At 37.3% G+C, this 25788-nt stretch overlaps 1 protein-coding gene across 2 annotated transcripts in view; it reads left to right on the top strand.

Moving 5' to 3' along the window:
- Positions 1–25788, top strand: part of LOC134527613 (complement factor D-like) — a 150705-nt gene that overhangs the window by 87896 nt on the left and 37021 nt on the right. For both annotated transcript variants that reach the window (XM_063360453.1, XM_063360454.1), the window contains exon 3: positions 17013–17116. In XM_063360453.1, coding sequence (XP_063216523.1) covers positions 17013–17116 — 104 coding nt within the window. The remainder of the gene's footprint in view (positions 1–17012; positions 17117–25788) is intronic.

Raw genomic sequence — 25788 nt, 5'->3', positions numbered from 1 at the left:
ATTCCTTCTCATGACAAAATCCTTGCCACAGTATCTACAGCGGCTTCCTTCCGATTCAGCTATATATAACAAACCACGATTCATGGTAGCTTCTGTGACTAATGTTAGATACAAACTGTCAGTTTTCTCCAATTGGAACCATTACTTAAATAGAGTTTTTGAAATATTTCATCAGCAGGAGTTAACTTATCTAATGTTAAGCAAATTGATGCAAGTAGTTCCGGCTGTCGTCAACAGATGGCGCCACGTGTTGCTTGCAGGTAAATAATATATATGTCATTAATGTGTGATGCGGAACGCTCACTATCGATCGCAAAGGGAGGTTGGCTTCGATAGTCTCCAAGGAGAAAAAAGTTCATCCTTCCTGCTGGTGCTTCTCAGATTTCTCACGGTCCACCATCTTGGATTGCGACGTCACGGCGCCCATCTTGGATGGGTGTGACCTTGACCTTTGACCGAAACCGCAGGAATGATTGCAAGCACACGGATTAACCATCAAAATATTGATAAGAATAATCAGGAGCACACGGAGAAAACCATCATAATATTGGCAAGAATAATCAGGAGCACACGGAGAAAACCACCACAAGTTTTCTTTGATATCATAAAAATACAAAAAAAAATTAATAAAAAAAAATAAAAACGAAAAAAATCCAAACATTCTGCTAGCTTGTGAACTTCTCATTGTTGAGCAAAGATAGAGTTTTAGTACAAGCCAGAATGTTTGGATTTTTTTCGTTTTTATTTTTTTTATTAATTTTTTTTGTATTTTTATGATATCAAAGAAAACTTGTGGTGGTTTTCTCCGTGTGCTCCTGATTATTCTTGCCAATATTATGATGGTTTTCTCCGTGTGCTCCTGATTATTCTTATAAATATTTTGATGGTTAATCCGTGTGCTTGCGATCATTCCTGCGGTTTCGGTCAAAGGTCAAGGTCACACCCATCCAAGATGGGCGCCGTGACGTCGCAATCCAAGATGGCGGACCGTGAGAAATCTGAGAAGCACCAGCAGGAAGGATGAACTTTTTTCTCCTTGGAGACTATCGAAGCCAACCTCCCTTTGCGATCGATAGTGAGCGTTCCGCATTCCACATTAATGAAATATATTTTATTTACCTGCAAGCAACACGTGGCGCCATCTGTTGACGACAGCCGGAACTACTTGCATCAATTTGCTTAACATTAGATAAGTTAACTCCTGCTGATGAAATATTTCAAAAACTCTATTTAAGTAATGGTTCCAATTGGAGAAAACTGACAGTTTGTATCTAACATTAGTCACAGAAGCTACCATGAATCGTGGTTTGTTATATATAGCTGAATCGGAAGGAAGCCGCTGTAGATACTGTGGCAAGGATTTTGTCATGAGAAGGAATGCTAGACGTCATGAGAAGAATGATTGTGCTAGAAACCCACTACGCAACATGTTAAGCTGTAATCGTTGTAGCAGGTTGTTAACACAAATTGACAGCTTAAAAAGACATGGTAGAACATGTAAAGTGAAGACTACTTACGGCATAGAGGACACCGATGGATCCACTAGACTAAAGAAGAGTGATCTGCATTATGACAATAATTTTCCTTGTCCTGAGCGTGATGGTATTAGCTCACCCGATCGTGAGGAAGAACATAAATTGAAGGATGCTAATGGCTTCGGGAAGACTGAAACTAATGGAAGTATCAACACCGTGAAAAGTGAGAATACATTCAAGCCTATATTCAGTAGATCCTCCATTCTTTGTAAAAATGATGGACTCCTAAAAAGGAAGCATGAAGACGATGAAGACACTTCGACATCATCGATAGCGAATTCATACGGTAATCTGGGTGAAGAGGATGTCTTCTACAGTGATTGTTACAGTGACTCTGAGGCTGTTGACAAAGGCATAGACTGTGATTAAGCACCTAGAGCTGACAAGATCGAAGAATGTGGCGATGTCCTGAGACCGAAACGATGGAAACGTCGGGTTATAATAAATAAATCTGATAATGCTTATTATGATCACTGGGACGATTGATATTAAAAGTATTTATAACAAACAAGCAAGTAAGATGGTGGTAGACGAGATTGATTATACATCATGGAAAGATCCAAACATATTGGTTGACCGACTAAGACTTCTACATGGCTCGCTTTGTGCAGGAAACTATCCGTGCATCAAAGAAATATCCTTCATACTCAAAGAACTGAGGAAAGCTGGCTTCATACAATAATGGCTTCTTTTACTTGTATTTGTGTAATGTTGAGAAGTAATAAAATATTGAAAGTAAAAATTTAATGTTTTTATTTCTTGTATTCTGATTTTCAACTAAGCCTGTGTGTGTTTCCGGTACTGTATGTGTGATCATTACGTTTCCTGTGTGTACTGTGTGTACGTTCCGTTTTCTGTGTGTACTGTGTGTACATTCCGTTTCCTGTGTGTACTGTGTGTACGTTCCGTTTCCTGTGTGTACTGTGTGTACGTTCCGTTTCCTGTGTGTACTGTGTGTACGTTCAGTTTCCTGTGTGTACTGTGTGTACGTTCCGTTTCCTGTGTGTGTGTACTGTGTGTACATTCCGTTTCCTGTGTGTGTGTGTACTGTGTGTACGTTCCGTTTCCTGTGTGTACTGTGTGTACATTCCGTTTCCTGTGTACTGTGTGTACATTCCGTTTCCTGTGTGTACTGTGTGTACGTTCCGTTACCAGTGTGTAATGTGTGTACGTTCCGTTTCCTGTGTGTGTACTGTGTGTACATTCCGTTTCCTGTGTGTACTGTGTTTACGTTCCGTTTCCTGTGTGTGTACTGTGTGTGCGTTTAGTTTCCTGTGTGTACTGTGTGTACGTTCCGTTTCCTGTGTGTACTGTGTGTATGTTCAGTTTCCTGTGTGTACGTTCCGTTTCCTGTGTGTGTGTGTACTGTGTGTACGTTCAGTTTCCTGTGTGTACTGTGTGTAGGTTCAGTTTCCTGTGTGTACTGTGTGTACGTTTAGTTTCCTGTGTGTACTGTGTGTACGTTTAGTTTCCTGTGTGTACTGTGTGTACGTTCCGTTTCCTGTGTGTACTGTGTGTACGTTCCGTTTCCTGTGTGTACTGTGTGTGTAGGTACTGTGTGTACATTCCGTTTCCTGTGTGTACTGTGTGTCCGTTTAGTTTCCTGTGTGTACTGTGTGTACGTTCCGTTTCCTGTGTGTGTGTGTACTGTGTGTACATTCCGTTTCCTGTGTGTACTGTGTGTACGTTCCGTTTCCTGTGTGTACTGTGTAATCATTACATTTATTGCGTGTAAATTGCATGTATTGCGCGTACATTGCGTACATTACGTGTTGGAGCTGATGGAGCTGTTGGAGCACTTGCAGCTAATGGTCAATTGAAGCATAGGAGCAAAATGTAGATGGATCTGGTGACGTGAATTGTAGCTCTTGGAGCCTGGTGTATATTGGAGAGATCGAAATTTTTTTCGAACAAATGATCCTCTTTTTTAATTTGTAGATTTGACTCTAGTATTATTGTACATGGTTCTTGATTTGACTAGCGTATTATTCCATACGGTGCATGTATATAAGCGAGTCCTAGACAGCAGGACGCTCAGTTTGTTTCTGACGACGGCGGTGTAAGGATCACCTAGTTTGGTTCTTCTGGCGCATAAGTCGTGTCAATTAGCTGTTCTTGAGACCTCGATGGCATCTTTACCGTCTTTAACGTTGAACTTGGAGGTTGTACCATCGACTACGGGAACCTTGACGACAGCTACGACGGAGAAGGAGCAGATCCCGTGTGCACCGACGATGTCAACATTGGAGGAGATTTCAACAGACGTGATACCACCATCATCCGAAGTTTCATCGTCAGCAATGGATTCTTCAACTAATGAAGAGCGTACATTGCGTCAGTGCAAATACTGTGACGCATCATTTACTATCACCTCAAATGCTCGCAGACATGAAAGAAGCAGTTGTTCTAATAATGTTCAAAGAATACAATTGAAGTGCAATAAGTGCAATAAACTAATTTCACGTCTCGATAGCTTACATCGACATTATAAAAAATGCTCCGAGAAGTATAATGAACATGGTTTTCGATTTGACTCATGTGTTGTACCGTCTAATGAGACTAGATAAGTGATATGAACTTCAGTCCGTCTCTGGCTGTGGTGATGAACTGATCGGATAGATATTTAAAGTCATGTAAAAGGCTTACTTCGTCCATTAAGAAGACTGTTTGAATCGAGGAATCCAAAAAGGCTTTAGTAATTTGTCAGTGTTTTTTTGTACTTGTAGTAGTGTATTGAATTTATGTAATAAATTTTTTTAAAAGAATTTGCGGTGTTTTTATTTTCTCAAACCTACCACTTTTTTAGTATTTTTTTTAAAATTAAAGTTGTTTTGTATCGATCAGGGATCGAACCAAGGACCTTAGTCGATCTATTCAATCAGTATATGGATTACTAATTTATTTCATGAATTTTGAACTTTTTCCCGAATCTATAGCATAAAAATTACGAATTTCCAATATGGTGGTCTTGATGTCTGATAGAATGATGGTCGTAGAGGATTTAGAGACTCTTTACGAATGTTGAAGATGGTATATTGAAATTATTATTTTTTACATAAAATTAAACATTATTGCATCGATCGGGTATCGAACCAGGGTAAGGAGCGGATCGAATCAATATGTAAATTAATGAGTGATTTATTTAATGAAATTTGGAACTTTTCCCGAATTTCTAGCGAAATAATTACGGATTTTCAAGATGGCGGCCAAATTTCAAGATGGCGGGTGTCACAGTAATAATATGATTACTGCACTCTATCGGATACGAATTAAACTAACATGTCATCGGCTCACTCTAGCCGACGATACAATGATGATGGCTTCCAGCATCGAAGACAAGATGGTGGCCATGACGTCATACTAGATGATGATAAAAAGTGGTGGGAGTCAGTCTGCCAGCACCCCCCACGAGGGAAGGATCGGTCGTCATTTTTATTTTTTTGCATTCGTCGGGTTTGAACCGAGGACTCCGAGCTCCGTGTCGAAAAAGTATGCTTTTTAATTATTTTTATTAAATTTTTTAAAAAATTTTAATTTTTTTATTAAAATCGGATAATAAAAAAGTTAAAGATGGCGACCGTAACGAAAATTGCAACGGTGACGACATAATCCAAGATGGCGGTCATGGTATCCTTATTCCTAGAAATGGCTTAACTGAAGCTTGAGTTAAGGATGCTTAAGCCAGTTTTAGGAATTTTCAGCCGCTGGGATTTTCAAGGACTAAAAACGGGAATTTTTCCCTCGAAACGGGAAATTTTTCCCTCGAAATGAGAAATTTTTAATTTGTGGAATTTTTTGAGATTTTTTGGCGGAACTTTTTTCCACAGAAATGGAAATTTTGGCGATTTTTGAGGAATTTTGGGCAAATTTTGCCCAATTTTGGCGGATTTTGGCGATTTTTGAGGATCAAATTGAAGGTCAAGGTCAAAGGTCAAGGTCACAACCATTCAAGATGGCCGCCGTGACGTCACAATCCAAGATGGCGGACGACAATCATCAATCCACAGCCTTAAAGCCTGTTTCCGGACCGGCTATCATATACTACTGTAACTCTAAAGGTTGTACATATATTCCTTGCAAAACACAATATAAATTTCTTCTCCTGAAACTGCTTTTACTGTCCGCTGTCTTAACTGGGTTACACTATTTCTAAGTTCGTGAATAAAAAGATAGAATTATGCGGGTATCACCCGGGGCTGTAGGTAGACGGTGATCGAGGTAGTAGGCCTAATGATGTTGGATTCTGCGCAGGAACCGACTCCAGAGGTTCTGGCAGAGGATTTTGGTTGCCCCAAACTTGGAACCCTGTCTGAAACAGATGTCCAAATTCCAAAGAATTAGACCTGTTTCCAGACAGTATACTTAAATGGCGCAAAAGGCCAATAGAGGGAAATTAAAGGGGGGGATGATGTCAAGACTTACCAAAACAGGGTGTTGGTCCTGGCGCTCAGGAGAGGGTGTCTCGTCTCCGAAGACTCGAACCACGTTTCGCGGTAGCCACGGAAGTCATCATGATTAATTAGAAAATAATTTATATTAGAAATACTAAGTTTCTCTACTTTCAACTAAACTACTGACTGGTTAATAATTTTAGCTAGGGACTCCATCCCTCTAGTCTAAAAAGACTACATAATATACGATGTCGATGATTCGCCGAAGATCGCAGATACAAACGGTACCAGTCAGTCAGGAGGCGCGCACCGAAGTAAGTTCAGAGCGGGATATCACCAGAATATCATAAGCGCGGGGTCTCTAGAGAATGGGAGGGGGGTTAGGCTCTAAGCTGAAAATTACCGAGTCCAACCGAAGGTGTCCGGCATAAAAAAATTAGATCTTACTGGAGTGACTGCGCGACTGAGGCGCTATCTTTTGGTGGCGAACAGAAGTACTAATAAATCGACTTGTGGCCGACGAGTGTGTCAAGCTAGGAGGTAAATGGAGTAACCAGTGGAGCCACCTAGCGGCCTGAGACATAAGGAGGGGAGAGAGGTTGTCGTTACCTCCGCGTGAGCGCGGTAGTGTCGTCGCTGCCGACGCCTCACAAGTGGCATTAGTTACCACAGCCGTCGCTAGGTGTCGCTAAAGTCCAGAATCGTAACTGCGGCTGTCAAGCCTGAGATGGCCTTGACTTCGGTTAACGTACCCGTGCGGTCGTCGCCCCTAGCCACACTTCTGAGAAGAAAGTGGTGGGTGAGCAGGAGGAGGAGGATGGCTTCAAAAAATGCATAGTCTGTCGGACACAAGGCCCACGGGATCCTCCTGTCGTGTCTTGCTGCTAGTGAACCTTATACCGATTCGTGACAGAGTTAGCAGGGCTCAGCACTGCTTCACAAGCTGCTGTAGGCAAAAGGTAGTCACGCGAAGAAATAAAGTTACCGGCCCCGACGTGCCTGGAGGCGGGAGAAATATTAGCCAGAATGCTAGCCTAGCATGAGGCTGGGAAAGAGAATCAGCTCGCCTCTGAGAACAGAGGCTGAGGGCCTGGCCGTAAAGAAAATAAGATGAGAGAAAAAGAAAAGAAAAAAAATATATTTTCAAAAATATTTAAGATTACAAAATTTTAAATAAAACGTACCTAAATCCCTAATACACGGCACAGTCGACATCGGTACAAATCCCAATGGTGGGGGGGTCAACGACTGTAGAGATCTTGACGGAGGGTCTCGCGTCTTCACCGGGGTCCCTGACGACGGAGGTGATGATGACGAAGCAGATCCCGATGACAACGATGTGGGCAGCTCCAGAGATCCCGATGACAACGATGGGATCAGCTCCAGAGAACCCGATGATGGCTGTATCTACTGTCTCTTCACTCCAAGAGACTTCAATGTGTGCATTATCGAACGCAGAGGAGACTCCGATACCTGCAACTACACCGAATTTGGTAAATACAACATTTTGTGAGCAATTCCCAGCTTCTGCATCAGTCGTGTATACATCTGATTCTTTGGCAACCAGTACAGATGATCTGTCAATGTCGACTGGGAAATCTCCAGCTCATGCAACATACGGGACTTCGTCGCCTACAACAGCAGTGTACATTGAAAGTAAGATACTTTCTGAGCCGTCGGTGACCCAAGGTCTAACAACGAGACATCTGTGTACGTCCTGTGACAAAAGTTTTAAATAACGTCAACATGCAAGAAGGCATGAAAATCATGTCTGTAGAAGAAACGCTAATCGTGTGACATTTCCGTGTGACCCGTGTGGTGTACATTTCACAAACATAAGTAATTTGATTAGGCATTGTAAAAGCAAAGTTCATTTGCAAGTTGTACAGCGGGGAAGCGATGGTAATTGCGATGAATATCTGTATCAGTGCTGCTACTGTGGTAGACGATTTGAACGACTACGAAGTACACGCAACCATGAAAAGCATGGCTGCAGAAGAAATCCTGACCATGTAAAATTTCTGTGTGAGAAGTGCGGTGTACAGGTTACATGAAAATTATACTTGAAAAAATAATTATAAATTTTGTACAGGAAGGTTTCTAGCATCAACATCTCTGGTCCTCTAAGGTGCTACACTCCTGAATTGATGTATCTTGATCTGTATGAATTATTTGTATTTTGTCAATGTAAAAAAAGAAATATAATAATGTATTTAAAAAAAATGAATATCGCATGAACTGAGAAATGTATACGATATATATATACCATGTTAGATTTTATTCTGTATAAATGTACAATTTTAAATAAATTATAGAATTAAAGAATTTTTTATATATTTTTCATAACCTACTTCATTCATCTTAATGTAATAAACTACATGTGACACGTAATTTAGGTCGGATTTGTAATGTCCGTTTTGTCTTGTTTGTGTGTATTTTTTTTTTCCAATAATGCTAAAATTATTTTTGTCTGAGTATGCCATCTGCATTCTTAAGATTTTTATGGGAGATGTTTTGGTAAAGTGCAGGTACAGGTAATGCCGTAACATTAGAGCAAATCTGATAGGAACTTGATTTATTATTTTTGAGAAATAATTTATTACTTCCCGAAATAAAACTAACAGCCTTGTGGAAAATTTATGGTTTTAAATCGTCACCTGTCATATATTGGTGTACACTACGGAGGTGATATTAAAAAATTAGAGAATGTTTATCAATTGACCACACTTCGGAGTATGCTGGTGCACTGGATGGGCTGTATCAGTAAGATTCTGGATACTTGGAAAGCGGTTCTTCGTCCAAGTTACTCACTCCTTCGTTGCTGATTACTAACATGAATTTTTACAACATGGTAAAATGAATGTATACTGGCCGGGGTCTTGATTTGAAATATTTTGCTGCTTATAATTATCAGAGTATTGAGTATGGCATGTGGAGTTCGACTCCTCTCGTATTGTGCTACACATTTATTTCTGTAGGTAGCAAGATATACATTCGTAGGCTGATTTTCTGCTATGGACCCGTGATGTATACTTTGAAGTGGATCCAGCAAGTACTTTACGTATGCTGGATTATGATTTCACTGGTGTTTTACGTGAAATGAGTTGGAAGGCTAGCGGCGTGATGTATGCATGTCTCGAGCAAAACATATGAGTGTCGCATCATTTTGCTAGCTTGTAATTCCCGCGCGAGGGGTCAATGTTCATTTTCTGGTGACGGTAGGCGTGTCTCGATCGTGTAGTCTCTGCCACTATCCTTGAGCATTTTTTTTAGGTTAACGTGCTTAAATTTAGGTACTTTTGACTAGTCGCGCGTGAATAAGTTTAAATTCGTATGCATTGGAACATATTTTTCTACATGAGTTAAGAAAAATACATAGATGCTACAATGTCTGAGATAGGTATCGAACACCTGTTCCTTACCCTATGAGTGACTAGCACTTGTTTGACCTATCTCCTCTAACCCTCGTTTACTTTGTGATGTAGATGAGACATGGTTGTTTTCAGACAGATGATGGTTAAAATGTCTTGTACAAAGTGTCCTTTGTAGAAATTACTATGTGTGGTAATTATTTTAGTCGAAGAGATAATTTAATAAAACATGTAAAAATAACGTGAAGGTTTTTTTATGTGTAAACAAATCATTGATAGGAAGGATTTGTATGTAGAAATGGTGGTATACCACATCTCTTTAAGAACACTGCATGGTATATATAATGAAAAACTCTTGGGCTCAAGAAACTAAACCATAGGTGAAAAGGATGATGCGGTTCCTAAGATTAAATGAAAGGAACTTTGATGATTTTATTTTCTATATACTAAGATGATTTAATTGAGTTTGTGATGATGGGTTGACAGATTAAATAATAAAACTGGACACATAGGCTTTTACAGATGATGAGAATGGAGCTCACAAGATCATAGATTGGGGTTAATCTCTGACAACTGAAATGAGGAAACTATATAATAAAATGTGTGATATTGATGCAGCTCATGACAATATTGATGACAGCTATGATGATGATGATTTGAATCTGTGATAGTGACACGGATGCGGAGATTTTAAGACAAATAATATTATTAATATAGAAAAGATGGAAGCCGTAGCACGTCGATCGTGACGAGAAACAAATATTGAAGGAAGCTGATGGTTTCGGGAAGACTGAAACGAATGAAAGTATCAAAACCGTGAAAAGTGAGAATACACTCAAGCCTATATTCAGTAGATCGTCCATACTTTGTAAAAATAATGGACTCCTAAAAAAGGAAGCATGAAGGCGATGCAGACACTTCGCCATCAACGATAACGAGTTCTTACGGTAATCTGGGTGAAGACGATGCCTTCTACGGTGATTGCTACAGTGACTCTGAAGCTGGCGACGTGATCCAAGACTGTGCTGAGGCAGCTAAAGCGGACAAGACCGAAGGCTGTGGCGGTGTCCTGAGATCAAAAAGATGGAAACGTCGTGATATATTAAATAAATCTGATCAAGCTTGTGATGGTCACTGGCTCGATGACGAATGTGACCTTGTGGTAGGTGTTAAAACGGAGGACAGCAGGGATCATAATATTTATAATAAACGTGCAAGGAAGATGGTGGCAGAAGAGATTGATTACACATCATTGAAAGATCCGAACATATTGGTTGACCGGCTAAGACTGTTCGTAGAGGAAACTATTCGAACATTAAAGAAATATCCTTCATAGTCAAAGAACTGAGGGAAGCTGGATACATACAATAATCATTTGTTTAACTGTCATGTGTGTACTATTGAAAAATAAATGAAGTTTTATATTTAAAAAAAAAGTATGGTTTATTTATTGTATTCTGATTTCCAACTAAGCATGTGTTTCCGCTACTCCATGTGTGATCATTCCGTTTTTTCCTGTGTGTACCATGTGTACGTTCCGATTTCCTGTGTGTACATTCGGTTTTCCTGTGTGTAAATTCCGTTTTCCTGTGTGTAAATTCCGTTTTCCTGTGTAATTTCCGTTTTCCTGTGTAATTTCCGTTTTCCTCTGTGTAATTTCCGTTTTCCTGTGTGTAAATTCCGTTTTCCTGTGTGTGCATTTCGTTTTCCTGTGTGTACATTCCGTTTTCCTGTGTGTACGTTCCGTCTCCTGTGTGTACTGTGTGTACGTTCCGTTTCCTGTGTGTACTGTATGTACGTTCCTTTTCCTGTGTGTACTGTGTGTACGTTCCGTTTCCTGTGTGTACTGTGTGTACGTTCCGTTTCCTGTGTGTACTGTGTGTACATTGCGTGTTGGAGCCGAGTAGCTTCATTGACATATAGTTTCGTAGCCATGCTGTCTTTTAGTCATGCAGTCTCGCAGCCATGTATAACTCGGAACCAGCTAGATCCTTTTAGACACTTAGCCTTGTAGCATCGTAGTCTCTTAGACTCGTAGCATTGTAGCCCAATATCATTGGAGCTGTTGAAAGAAAAGGCAGTTGGAGCATTTGGAGCTGTTGGAGCTGTTGGAGTATTTGGAGCTGTTGGAGCATTTGGAACTGTTGGAGCTAAGAAGTAGTCGTTGCACGTCTATGCAGGGCTAAATGTTTATAAGATTGCTGGCTTTCGCAAGTGGTCCTGTAGTAGGATAGAAATTGTGTAATAAATATTATGTTTGTAAAAGACTTTGTGGTGTTTTATTTCTCGAACCTTACACTTTTCTGGTATTTAAATTAAATTTTTTTTATCTTCGTCCAGGATCGTGCGAAGGACCTCAGTCGACCTTACTAATCAGTTTATTGTTTGCAAATTTATTTAATGAATTTTTAAGTTTTTCCTGAATTTCTAGGTTAATTATTACGAATATTTCAAGATGTTGGTCTTGATGTCTGATTGGATGATGGTAGTAGAGGATTTAAAGTCTCTTTAAGAATGTTGAACGTGGTTTATGGAAATTATTATTTTTTTTCATAAAATTAAACATTTTTGCATCGATCGAGTATCGAACCAAGGACTGGAGCGGATTGACTCAGTATGTAAGTTAATGGGTGACTTTTTTTTGATGAATTTTGGATTTTTTTTCCCGCTTTTATAGCTACATTATTACATGATTTCCAAGATGGCGCCCAAATTTCAAGATGGTGGAGGCACCTCGGTAATAAATGATTACTGCACTGTAGCGGGTTAGAATAAAATTATCCAGATGGAAATGTACTCTATAATACGAGTACACACACAAGATGGTGTACTCCAGCAGGTGGTAGCTCCTGGTAGCATGTACTGAACATAAAATGTCGGATCCATGATGGGCGACAAGGACAAAGTCAAATTTCAAGGACAAATTCAAATTTCCAGGCCAAGGTAAATTTCAAGGTCAAGGGCAATTTTCAAGGTCAAGGTCAAATCCAAAGTTCAAGGTCAAGGTCGAAGTTAAAGGTCAAGGTCAAATTTCAAGGTCAAAGTTCAAGGTCAAGGTCAAGGTCAAAGGTGTGGTGATCATATAGTTATACTAACATGTCTGCACACTCTAGCAGACGAAAACAAGATGGTGGTCTCCAGCGGATGAAGACAAGTTGGCGTACATGACGTCATACCAGCTGACGATATATGAACCTTGGTATTGGTTTCGGTAGATCGGTCTGTAGGTGGCTTCTGTGGAGGAAGGATTTTTATTTTTTATTTTTGCCCTCACCGGTTTCGAACCAAGGACGGGAATCGATATAATCAATCATTATATTTATTGTCAATTTATTTAATGAATTTTGAACTTTTTCCCGAATTTCTGGCATAAAAATTACGGATTTTCAAGATGGCGTCCAAATTTCAAGATGGCGTGTGTCACAGTAATAAATGATTACTGCACTCTAGCGGGTAAGAATTAAACTAACATGGCATCAGCGCACTCTCGCCGACGATAACAAGATGGCGGTCTCCAGCAGACGAAGACAAGATGGTGGGCGTAACGAAACATGCTACAATTATATAATCCAATATGGCGACCTTACGATACATGCAACAGTGGATTTTAAGATTTTTATTATTTAACTCTATTATTTAATTTTTTTATTGATTTTTAAAAATTTTCCCGAATCTCTAGCATTAAAATTACGGATTTTCAAGATGGCGGACATGACGTCATACTACCTGATGGTATATGTGCGTTGGTAAAAGTGGTGGGGGTCATTCTGCATGCGTCCACTGCGAGGGAAGGATCGGTCGCCATTTTAATTTTTTTGCCCTCACCGGTGTCGAACCGTGGACTCCGAACTCCGTGTCGATAATGTATGATTTTTATTAATATTTTATTAAAATTTTATTAATTAAATTTTTTTTATAAATTTAAAAAAAATCGTTTTAATCGGATGAAAATAAAAAAGTTAAAGATGGCGGCCATAACGAAAATTGCAAAGGTGACGTCATAATTCAAAATGGCGGATAACACATCGCCGGAATTTTCGAGAACACACAATGATGTCATCCAAAATGGCGGATCCAAGATGGCGGATCAATAATGGCCGCCGGGGTCAAGGTCAAGGTCAAAGGTCAAGGTCACAGCCATCCAAGATGGCCGCCGTGACTTCACAATCCAAGATGGCGGACAACACACAGACACCACCGCCTGGCGCCTGATCTCGGAGCCCCATTTATATACTACTAACATCTAATATGTTAGGATCTTCCCATGACGAATTATTAATATCTTTTGCTGGTGCCATTTTCCTTGCATATTTATTATAAATTTTTTGAGACCACTATTGTTCCCGTTATCATTGTAAATTTGATAATAATAATTTATTTAATCATGCCATTTTCATAGTTTTGGTCTCAGGGCTTCATTAATTTTTAAGATTTTGTCAGGTTTCTGTGCTTCGTTACAGTGTTTGGTCTTGTCACCAGCTTCCGAGCCACTGTCGATTTCATCGTAGAAGGCAGGGTCTTCACATGGAGTACTCTAAGAATTCTAAATCGATGGCGTCGAAGCTTCTTTATTACCTAAAATCTTCTTTTTTAAGTGTCCATTATTGTTTCCAAAGTATGGAGAATTTACTTAAGATGGACTTGAATGTATTCACACTTTTCACGGTGATAATAGTTCCATTGGTTTCAGTCTTCCTTAAAACACCAGCATCCTCCAAGTTAATATCTTTGCCGAGATCAGGAGAGCTATGAACTTAATCACGTTCAAGACAAAAGAAAATTATTTACATCATGAAGTACACTCTTTTTTAATGTAGTGTCTTTATCGATGTCCATTATCTCGTAAGTGGGTTTTGTTTAACAAGTTCTGCCATGTCTTTTTAAGCTATCAATTCGTGTAAACAACCACCTGCTACACTGATCACAACTATACATTTTTTTTAGTAGGTGTATAACTCAATCATTCTTTGAGTAACGTCTACTTTTCCTTCTCAGGACAAATTCCTTAGCTACTACAGCATCTACGGCAGTGCCCTGCCGATACAGTTAAAGACAACGAACCAGGATCCATATTAGCTTCTGCAACTAATGCCAGACGCAAACTAAGAGTTTTAAAATTAAAATTACTTAAAGAGATTATTTAATATTTCGTCAGCGAAGTTAAATTATCTCATCCAAAAAACTGATCCCAAATATTTCCTATTCTTACCAACAGATGTCGCCGTGTGTTATGTTGAGGTAAATATTATTATTGTTCATGTGGGATGAGCTATGCTCCTTCACGATCGCAAGGGAAGGAGGCTTTGCTAGACATCAAGGAGAAATAAATCCGTTTTGCATGCTAGTGTTTCTCAGCTGTCTCATGGCATATTATTTGAATGGGTAGTGAATATGATTTTTTTTTTAATTCCACCTGATAAAAATTTTAGAAACAGAAATTAACTAATCAAACGAAACTCTGAATAAAATTGAATGTATCATTAAGTAAAAAAAAAAATTAATGCAGAGATCGTTTTATCCTAAATGACCAGAAAACTCGGAGAACATCAGCAGAAATCTCGCCAGAAATAACCAGGAGAAAACGGAGAAAACCAAAATAATTGTCGCAAGCAATGACCAAGAGCACACGGAGAAAACCAGCCAAATATGAACGGAATAATCAGAAGTACACGGAACAAGAAAACCAACAGAATTCTTGAAAAACCAGATCAGTGAATGTTACATTCATACGATTAAAATATATCATGTTTTGCATAATAATATGCCTAGCATATATTTGTTACATTTGTATGCATATGTATACTGCTATGATAGGCATATAATATGAAATAAGTGAGCATATATCTAAATGCGAGGCCTGCGTGGCTCGAGCGGGCAGCCACCCGACGCTTTTGCTTGCTTGAATCTCTTGGGCGTGATTGGTCAACGTTAACTTGCAGATGCCAACCAACGGAACTTTCACTTGACTTTCTCTTCGTCCAGTCTCATGAATATTTTTAAAACATTTGTGGGTAACGTGCTTGTATTCAGGTACATTAACTAGTCGTACCTGAATACGTTTATCTTAAAATATATTGGAAGCTATTTGTTTATGCAAGGAAAAAGTTGTATTGATGTCTTTAGTTATTGTATCCCGGACCTTAGACTGTTCAATATATAATTAATATATTTAATTAACTCTATACTGCTTGGTCTCGAACCGCGGACACGAATTAATAGAATATTCAGTAAATTAATTGTAATTAAAAGTAATTAATTTGGAAATCTTTTCTAATTTTTGGGCTGATGATAAACGAACTTCCCCGATGGCGTTCATTATGTCATCATCGGCTTTCTGGAGGCTGGTAGATGACGAACCTAAGCCGATTTTAGGATGATTTATTAAATAAGTGTTTTTATCCTCTTTTTTCATCGGTCAATTGTCTAACAAAACACTGTAATCGATTGAATAAATCATTATTAAATTTTATTAATTTTAGGTATTTCCACGATCTAGCTAAAAATTACAGTATTTCAAGTTGGCGGCCATTACGAAAATTGCAAGAGTAACAGTTTAGTTTCAAAATGTCGATAATTACATAACAATACAATATGGCGGTCGAGGTCAAGGTAAAGAACAAGGTCATGGTCAAAGATTAAAGATACCTATTAGTCAAGGCCAAAGGTCATGTTCAATATCAAAGGTCATGTTCAATGTCACAGGTCAAATATCAAAGGTCAAATGTCATGTTTCAAAATCAATAAAATCATATTTACATAATTTTTATAAGACTTAAAATTTTCCCTATATTCTAGCTTAATATTTGAGGATTTTCAAGATGGCAACCGTATTGAAAAGTGCAACGGTGATGTCTTCATTAAAAATGGTTGCCGTGACATCAGAATTCAATATGGCGACCGAAACGAAAAGTGCAACATTATATAGTGGGGCATTTGTTCTTAAGATGGCTAAGTTCAAGATAGCGACTGAGGTCAAGGTCATCGTTAAGGTCAATGTCATCCAAGATTGTCCATATTAAATGTGGTTACCATAACGAAAAGTGCAACGGTGACATCAGCATCCAAGATGGCCGCCGTGACATCATAATCCAAGATGGTAGTCGGGGTCATTGACTGGCACAACGCACCACAGTCTTAAGCCGGTCCCAGAAAATACATTTCTATACCTACTACTAGTGCACGTCCACTTTTCGACATTAAGATAACCAAGTTACCATACATAAAAATGTTCTTAAGTTTATAATTGTCCCTACACCAAGTCAACAATCGTCTTAGAGCATGAAGGGACCGACGACCCCATTTTACGTATTTTGTATTTTGCATATGTCACTACACTTAGCGTGCGACCACCTCACGACATTAAACGTGACAAATACCTAAAATACCTTTAATTGCTGTTGTTGCAAGTGTCACAATATGGTTGGCAGCCTTAGTAAATCGAATATATATTTTGCTGTATTCTGTGTTGCAGGTGTATTTACACTTGGAACACACTCCCCTTACAACCTTTAGGAAAACGAAATCATGTTTAGCTGTGTTCCATGTGTTGTAGTTGTCACTACACTTGGTGCACAACTGCATTACAATATTAAATGAGACTGATACACCACATTCATTTTTTGTTTTACATGTCACTTCAGCAGTTGCATTACCACCTGACATACTTAAAAAGACGAAACACCATATACTGTACATGTATTTTCTGTGTGTTGCAGGTTTCAGTACACCTTAAGCGCGGTCGCCATCTTTGCGGGGGTACGATTGTCTCCAAGTTATGGGTGATGACGGCCGCTCACTGTTTGTACGACAACGAACGCAAGTAAGTAGTTTACACGGGAAAAACTTTTTTTTTACAAAAGATTCCTTTAGAAACCAGTGGAATAAAATTTTTTGAATGCTACAAGTAAGATATTGTATTGTTGTGCAACACCTATAATACCTATGGCTGCTTTTGCATGTATGAATTTGGTTTTTGAGATAATACTGAGAAATTATTACGAAAACATCTGCATACATTTAATTTTAATTGGTGTTACATTCAAAAATAATATTTAAAACTATGGATAAAATTAAAGCATTTTCAATAATTGGATATTAATTGGTTTAATTATGCTTATTATTGCGTGCAGTCAATACTGGAAAGCTATTCGGGGAACGAATTACAAATAATGTTAACTATTGAAGGTACTGGGACAACACAAATCATAAATGCCCCGGTAGAAATACGAATCAAATATTACTCAAATATTACAAAAATTTCGAATATATATTATAAATTATTATATGAGAATTTATTTTTGTTTCATTTACAAAAAAAAAATTGAGCTAGTCTTTCAGTACTCGCTAGTGATGTGTAAACATTTAACCTTGGTAACGAGCTTATTAATGTGTTCTCTTGTTACAAATAAACTTACGATACAAAAACCAGACACCAAAATTAAATTTAAATTCTTTAAAATAATGCCGAGTGTGATAAATATGCGATAAGTAGGTATGCATTTTAAGGGAAAAATGGTAAAAATGTATACCTTTTTAAAATCTAACTATAATTCTGTTTAACAATATGGTACTATTGATTTCTCAGGCTAGATGAACAACAGGAGTGCTGATACATTGTCACGTTACAAACATTGTAGAAGACGGTATAGAAATCTCAGGTCCGTTAATATGGGCGAGGCATGAAAAACTTTACTACAGCAATCCTAGCGGCGTAAACTGTAAGAATACACGCGAAATTAAAATTTTTGTACCCTGTAATGGGTGACTTACACACAGTTTTTCTCTCAATTCTGATTAAAAGCTGTTCTTGTACTGAAAAAAGAGCTATTAGCTATTATTTTTTACTTTAGTATTACTTCAAAGATCTGAAAAAAGAAATGATTCATAATACGAAATTTTGAGCAGTATTTAATAATCTTGGTTATCAAAATTGACTTTATTTTTAATAATTTTACATATTTTGCTTATGTAACTGATGGATACAGGCACCCCAGTTTTCGATAATAGGATACAATATTAAGAATAATTATGTAATTTTCTAGAACAAACGCTCTTTTCTAAAAACGTAAATAGTACGTTTTAGTACTTTCACTTCATGGCATATATATACCCATTGCCATCGCTATAGAATTCAGCTGGAATTCTAGACGTTCACACTTCACAAAAAATTGTAGTAGAAGTCTTAAAGAACGACAATTATTATAAGAGAAATTCCATACAATTCTAATGCATTTGTTTGTAACACATTACAGTATTAAAAAGCAATTAAAGTAAAATAAAATCTCAAAACTTAAATACTAACAACATGTTTTACAACGCTAGGTACAGCTCATGCCGCCAGGGTGACTGAGCATCACTTGTCTCGCAGATTTTTGGTGACTTTCCTATATTAACTCACTAAAATATTGGCACGTTGCATGTAAATGCCTCAACGCTGAACATATGACATTTCCCCCTATAACGGAATTATCATTGCCTGCGTTTTATAGGTAAAACTTCTTAAGAGCATTGAGGGTGAAATTTTAGTATTCACCAGGAATGTAATGAAATAAGCTCCCATTACTAAACGAAAAACTGACAGGTTAAATGTCCAATGCGCAATCATGCAGAAACTGTTATATCCACAAACCAAAATCGTCAATATGGTGACCCACGTGTGGCAACATGCACCCGTGCATGTTTTGCGAACATCGGGATATTAACTAAGTGTAAGTGTATTAAAGCTTACTTTATGGTAATGAAGCTATCCCGATATATATTTTGTTTAGTTGAATAGTCATAACAAAATGATGATAAAATTAAAATATTTATAATTTACTATCCAGGTAAATTGTGTTGGGTCGAATATGGCGTCAAATATATTTAACATTTTGTTGGTTCTCTATAGCATTATTAACGGGCGCTATTTTCAAGGTATTTTGTAAACTTCAAGTGTAAGTACGATCGATACATTAAGAGATAATTAATTTGAAACATATTAAAAACACATTTTATAGCACTAAGTATGTATGTATATTTGTTTTGGCTTATACGACAGAAATCAGTCTAAACATATTTTCTGCAACATAACCTTAACCTTATTGAGCTGATTAGACATTTAATATTTACCAGAAAAAATTTCCTAAAACCATGTTTCAGACTTGAATTTCGACAAGGAATTATATTAAAATACTGGTCATTATTTTAAAATTCACTGAACCGTTAAAACTACAACGTTCACATAAAACTTACAAGTTATACGTCTGTGGCATTACTTAAATATTAACATGAAACATTTTTTTAAAACACATATTATAACACTGTATATATATATATTTATATTTATTTATTTGTATATTTGATTTGGTTTTAAATACTGGAATCAGTCTCTAAATACCTCCTGCAAACCAAACTTAATCTTTCTGACTAGATTCACAGTGATAATATATTGAACCATGGTCATGAGATTATAAAACCACGCACTGATTCGTCTCCGGGTGCTCCAAAAAATATTATAGCCTTGCGTAGGTGCCACATGCAACACGCACCCCTAAAGCCTTAGAATAGTTAATGCAATTAAAGAAAAGGTAAACGGTAAATTTTTTATTTGTTCTTCAAGCAACAAGATTACAACACTTGCACTCGTCGCAACCTTATCTTGCAAATACAAACATTTGAGCACGTAGTTACAATTTATGATTAAGTTAAGCTTATGGAACAGTGTAAACATCAAGTAAATACCATACTTAATATTAGTATCATGTTTCAACGTGTATAATAAACATAGGTTTTAACAAATTATCTCAAAAATCAATGAATTGTAAATATTGTGCACTGTTACATAAACGAAAGTGAATAAGGCAAAATATAGCTGCAGGTGTTTAATAGTAAGTAAGATTAATATTTTCACACATAAGCTCCCGCTACACTTAGACCTAACCATATTATAATCCAGCGTGTTTTGGTTAAAGCTACCCCAACATCAAAAGTTCTGACCAATAATTACTTAGAATGCCAAGTCCCGAGTCTAAACACAACAAGATTAAATACTTTCAAGTGACTACCGCACAAGATTGATCCAAATGCTAAAGTTTAAGTGGAGTCAGTTTTACGTACAAACTCGTTTCTTAAAAAATTTAACGTGTGCGTTGAGGAACGCGTGACAGAAGTGAAACTTCTTGTTCTTTATATTATTAGGTATGGGAAACAGAATTATCTTTGGCTAAGGTAGCTTATAAAAATATATAGGGCCTATATATGCAAGTATGCGAGAGCTAAATTATGTTTTTTGCGCAAGTATATAAATGTGAAAATATGCAAAGATGCAAGTGTAAATTATGGAAGTATGTAAATGTTAATTGTGCAAGTGTGCAAGGTTACAAGTTTACAAGGGTGCAAGTATGCAAGTATACAATTAGCAAAAATACAAGTGTGCTATTGTGAAAGTATACAAGTGTGAAAGAATGAAAGAGTGAAAATATGCAAGTTTTAAAGTGTGCAAGAACGTATGCAATTTTGCAAGAATGCCATTGTGCAAGTATGCTGCATCATTTCTACCTCTCCCCTGCCGTCTCCACCTCTCTCGGTTCCCCCCACCCTGTACCTAACTATTCCCCTCCTATCCCGATTCCCTCACCACGTAAATAACTATTTCCCTCATGCGACCGGAATATTTTGTACAGGCATAAATATTTGATCCCATCTAAAAGATAATTGAATGTTCAACAATTGAACTGAATGTGTGCACTTATTATTAGTATGCGATTAGGTAGTCTAAAGTATGTACTAGAACAACACAAAACATTAATTCCCTGACAGGAATCCTAACCCAGTGTTGCTGCGAACATTTTTTGTAGCGATAAAAGTGCGTTCATGTAAATGTACAAAATTTACAAATATCATCTTCTATAGCCTTACAATAAAATTATTTCTATCATCATTAATGTACTACTGTGTACGAAGTTACATATAATTATAAACAAAAATATCAATTGCTATTACTATGATTGGCAGGAAATAAAAAATCGTATCCCACCACGGATTTTATTATACCCATTCAACTGAACAGGAAATTAAATGGCTTCTGCTCTGTTTGATAAAAAAAAGTATTAAAATTTTTATAGCAAACATTGTTTACGTGTTATAAATATGTATTTCAATACTTTTTTAAAATACTCAACCTAGTATAACGTGAAAGTTAATAATATTCAAATGGATCAGCGAAAAACGGACTAGTCGTCCGTTTAGTACAGTCTACCATCCTACTCGTATGAATAGGATTGTGAAGTCTTGACTGATGATCGGGAAAAATGACAAGATTTTAACGTACACGTGTATTCCCGAAATACCTTTCATGTCTAGATATTAATAATAAATATGTATTTCCCGCCTACATTTAGGATTGGTGAAATTTGCACATGTAACCCCTCTTTTTTATATTAAGTATAAGTACCCATAGTGTCTTACTTTTCTTCAGATATGTTTTAATATGTTTTCAAGGGATAATTGTAGTATAGGATAGTATTTCCTGCGCCTGGCTTCTGGCTGTGGAGCCGGGAGCCGGTCCGCCATATTGGATTGTGACGTCACGGCGGCCATTTTTGACTAAAAATTCTTCAAAATTACTCAAAATTGACTCAAAATTACTCAAAATTTCCCGTTTTCGAAGGAAAAGTTCCCGTTTTCGAGGGAAAAATTCCCGTTTCGAGGGAAAATTAGGATTTCGAAAAACCACAAAAGTCGTTTTGCCTTAAAAACCACGAAATGTCCATATGTAAGCTTACGCATCCATGTCTACAGCCTCCGATAAGCCTCTGACGTCATCATGGATTATGACGTCACCGTTGCAATTTTCGTTACGGCCGCCATCTTTAAAATCCGCAATTTTTATGTTAGAAAAGCGGGATGAATTTTAAAAATCATTAAAAATTTTAAATAATTGAATTAAATAAAAATCTTAAAAACCACTGTTGCAGTTATCGTTACGGTTGCCAACTTGGATTATATAAATGTTGCATATTGTGTTACACCCGCCATCTTGGTTGAGTACCATGTCATTCTTACACTTTATGTTATGGCCGTCATATTGGATCCTATTAATGTAGCAATTAGCGTTATGGTCGCCATCTTGAAATTTAGACGCCATCATAAAATTTAGATGCCATCTTGGAAATCCGTAATTTTTAAGTTAGAAAATCGGGAAAAATTCCAAAATTCATCAAAAAATTAACATAATATAATTCTGATTGATTATATCAATTCCCGTCCTTGGTTCAAAACCGGTGAGGGCAAAAAATAAAAAATAAACATCAGATCCTTCCTCCACAGAAGCCACCTACCAACTAACCTACCACCACCAATAACAAGGTATTTACCATCAGCTGGTATGACGTCATGTCCGCCATATTGTCTTTGTCCGCTAAAGGCCGCCATCTTCTTTTCGTCTGCTATAGAGCATCCCACTCTTAGATTGCAGTATGGAAGTAAATGGGCGCATTCTCTCTCTAACACACGCCGATTGCCGTTAGCAGTGTCCTTGTTTCTTCATGCGTTGTTGCCAAATATCAAACGAAATTTAAAATTTTAATTTTTGGGCCAAGCTTTTTTCATATTGTATAGAATCAAAATACGCATCAGGCAATGCTTATTTTGAATATTTTACAATATTTTAAGTGTCCGAAAAAATTAAAAAACATAACTTATTCGCTGCGAACTGTTTTGAAGTATTCCGATATGTTTCACATAAAAAAAAAACCTACATGTGTATTTCATTCAGATTTTTTTTAATAGTAAATTAATGCCTTAGGACGCCACCGAACAAATGTTAAGACAAAAACTGTACAGGTTTCACTGAAATAATTTTTTTAATATATTGAAATGCATTTTCTCACAAACTGACACATCAAAAAGTTGACCCGCGGAAAATTTTTTTCTATTAAAGATAGATGGGGGACGAAAGCGAGAAAAATGTTCACAATGAATTGAATTAGTTTTTAAAAGCAGCGCCATCTCAATTGCTTCTACAGTTTCCGTGGAAATAGCTGTTAAAGATGTGTCTTATCAGTACAAGAGCGCGCGCTGCCGTCGTAAGAGGAAACAGGGCCGTGTGTTTAGATAAGTGGGGTTCTGTCCTACAAGCAATTTCAAATACATGGCTTCCTTAGTCAACAAAAAATATTATAATCGATTCTTGAACATAATATTTAAAATGTATGAAATAAATACGAAGGAATTTAATAGCGATCATGGTACAAAATTTTGAATTATTTTTCTATCCTTCTCACCAAGCATCTTATCAAACATTGTTTTAGACAAAGTTTTGGATAATAATTATGATATTATTACAAACAATTTAAACAGATTTGATAATGTGTCTACTAAGGCAGTTACGTTTTTTTGTCCGGTGAAAATTTTTTTCGAACCCATGCAGTTATGGCTGGTCGTATCAAAAATGTATTTAGAACATATTTCGGCATTAGGTAATCCGAGTTATCATACGTTAAAACGGATTCGATATTATTCATATTATGGGAGTTGTTGCGATTTTTCTGTTTTTCAAAAAATCTTCCCCATTTCGAACCAATTGTTCGGATTTTTCCCATAACTTACTCGACCGAGAATTTCCATTACCGTATTTTATTTATCATTTTGGACATGACTTGTCCAAAAATACGGCATTTATCGGGCCCATGAAAATGTGATATATATATATAATTATATAGGTATATATATATATGGTATTAATAGAACAGAAAAGAAAACTATAAGAATATTTCGTCTACAATAGGTAGTTTTTATTTGAAATTTACATAAAAGTGGCATTATTACAAATTTATATGTGTAATAGTATAAAATATTATAAATTACGAAATGTTTTCTTAAAATGCTTCTTGTTCTATCCAAATTACAAAGACACGCATCTCCTGAAATTCGTAATGTGTTAGAGATTTGGCAATAGCGCGCGCCATAAGCCGTGTACTGCAATCTAAGAGTGGGACGGGCTATAGAGTGTGCTAGCGACATGTTAGTATAATGTTCTGTTCACCATAACTTTGACCTCGTATATTGACATTGAACTTTGTCATTGACCTTGAACTTTGACCTTGACCTTGAACTTTGACCTTGACCTTGACTTTGAACTTTGAGCTTTACCTTGAACTTTGACAATGACCTTGAACTTTGACCTTGAACTTCGACCTTGACCAAGAAATTTTACCTTGACATTGATCTTTGACTTTGACCTAGACGCCCATCATGGATCCGTCATTTTATGTTCAGTACATGCTACCAGGAGCTACCACATGCTAGTGGTCATTGCTACCATCATATTTTCGTCTGCTGGAGGACACCATCTTATGTGTACTGATCTTACCATCATGCTAGTTTTATTCTAACCTGCTACAGTGCAGTAATCATTTATTATTACTGAGGTGCCCACCATCTTGAAATTTGGCCGCCATCGTGAAATCATGTAAATATTTAGCTAGAAATACGGGAAAAATTCCACAAGTCATCACAAAAATCAATAAATAATTTACAAATTGAATCGTTTGATTCCTGTCCACGGTTCGATTCTTGACCAGTGACATTTGTAACTAATTATTAAATAAATTTTAGATTCTGTTTTCCATTACCTTTCGAGGAGTTTAATAATCATTCACTCTACGAAAAAGAACTCAAGTCAATATACCTGATCAACGAATTAAATACAGTACCGATTAGCCTATTATGAAAGTATAATTTTTCAATAATCTGAATAACCTATAAGCCGTTCATGTACAAAGCCACACATACAGGCCAATTGTCTTCAGATCATAAGACCGAGTCATGTCAATATCAGACGTATAGGCTAGTCATTTCAGGACCGCATGACTTTCGTCGTTAGCTAATTATATTCAATTAATCCATCGTGACATTTTTTATACATACTAAAGGACCAAGTGACCTTGAAAAATATTTTAGTAACACCAAGAGGTTTTAAACTAGTAATTATTCAATCACCACATTTTGTACTACGCACAATCAACAAAAAGGAAGCACGACAACGAAAACGCAGCACATTTGGAAGCACCGACAACGAAAAGGCAGCACCACGACCGAAAAGACAGCACATTTGGAAGCACCGACAACGAATAGGCAGCACCACCAACGAAAAGACAGCTCATTTGGAAGCACCGACAACGAAAAGGCAGCACATTTGGAAGCACCGGTAACGAAAAGGCAGCACCGCCAACGAAAAGGCAGCACATTTGGAAGCACCGTCAACGAAAAGGCAGCTCCGCCAACGAAAAGGCAGCACATTTGGAAGCACCGTCAACGAAAAGGCAGCACCGCCAATGAAAAGGCAGCACATTTGGAAGCACCGACAACGAAAAGGCAGTACTGCCAACGAAATGGCAGCACATTTGGAAGCGCCGACAACGAAAAGGCAGCACCGCCAACGAAAAGGAAGCACATTTGGAAGCACCAACAACGAAAAGGCAGCACCGCCAACAAAAAGACAGATCATTTGGA

This window comes from Bacillus rossius, chromosome 1 (assembly GCF_032445375.1).
Source record: "Bacillus rossius redtenbacheri isolate Brsri chromosome 1, Brsri_v3, whole genome shotgun sequence".
In the NCBI taxonomy this organism is placed as follows: Eukaryota; Metazoa; Arthropoda; class Insecta; order Phasmatodea; family Bacillidae; genus Bacillus; species Bacillus rossius.
The sequence above is the reverse complement of the archived record's forward strand: the minus strand, read 5'-3'. Positions and strand labels throughout refer to the sequence as shown.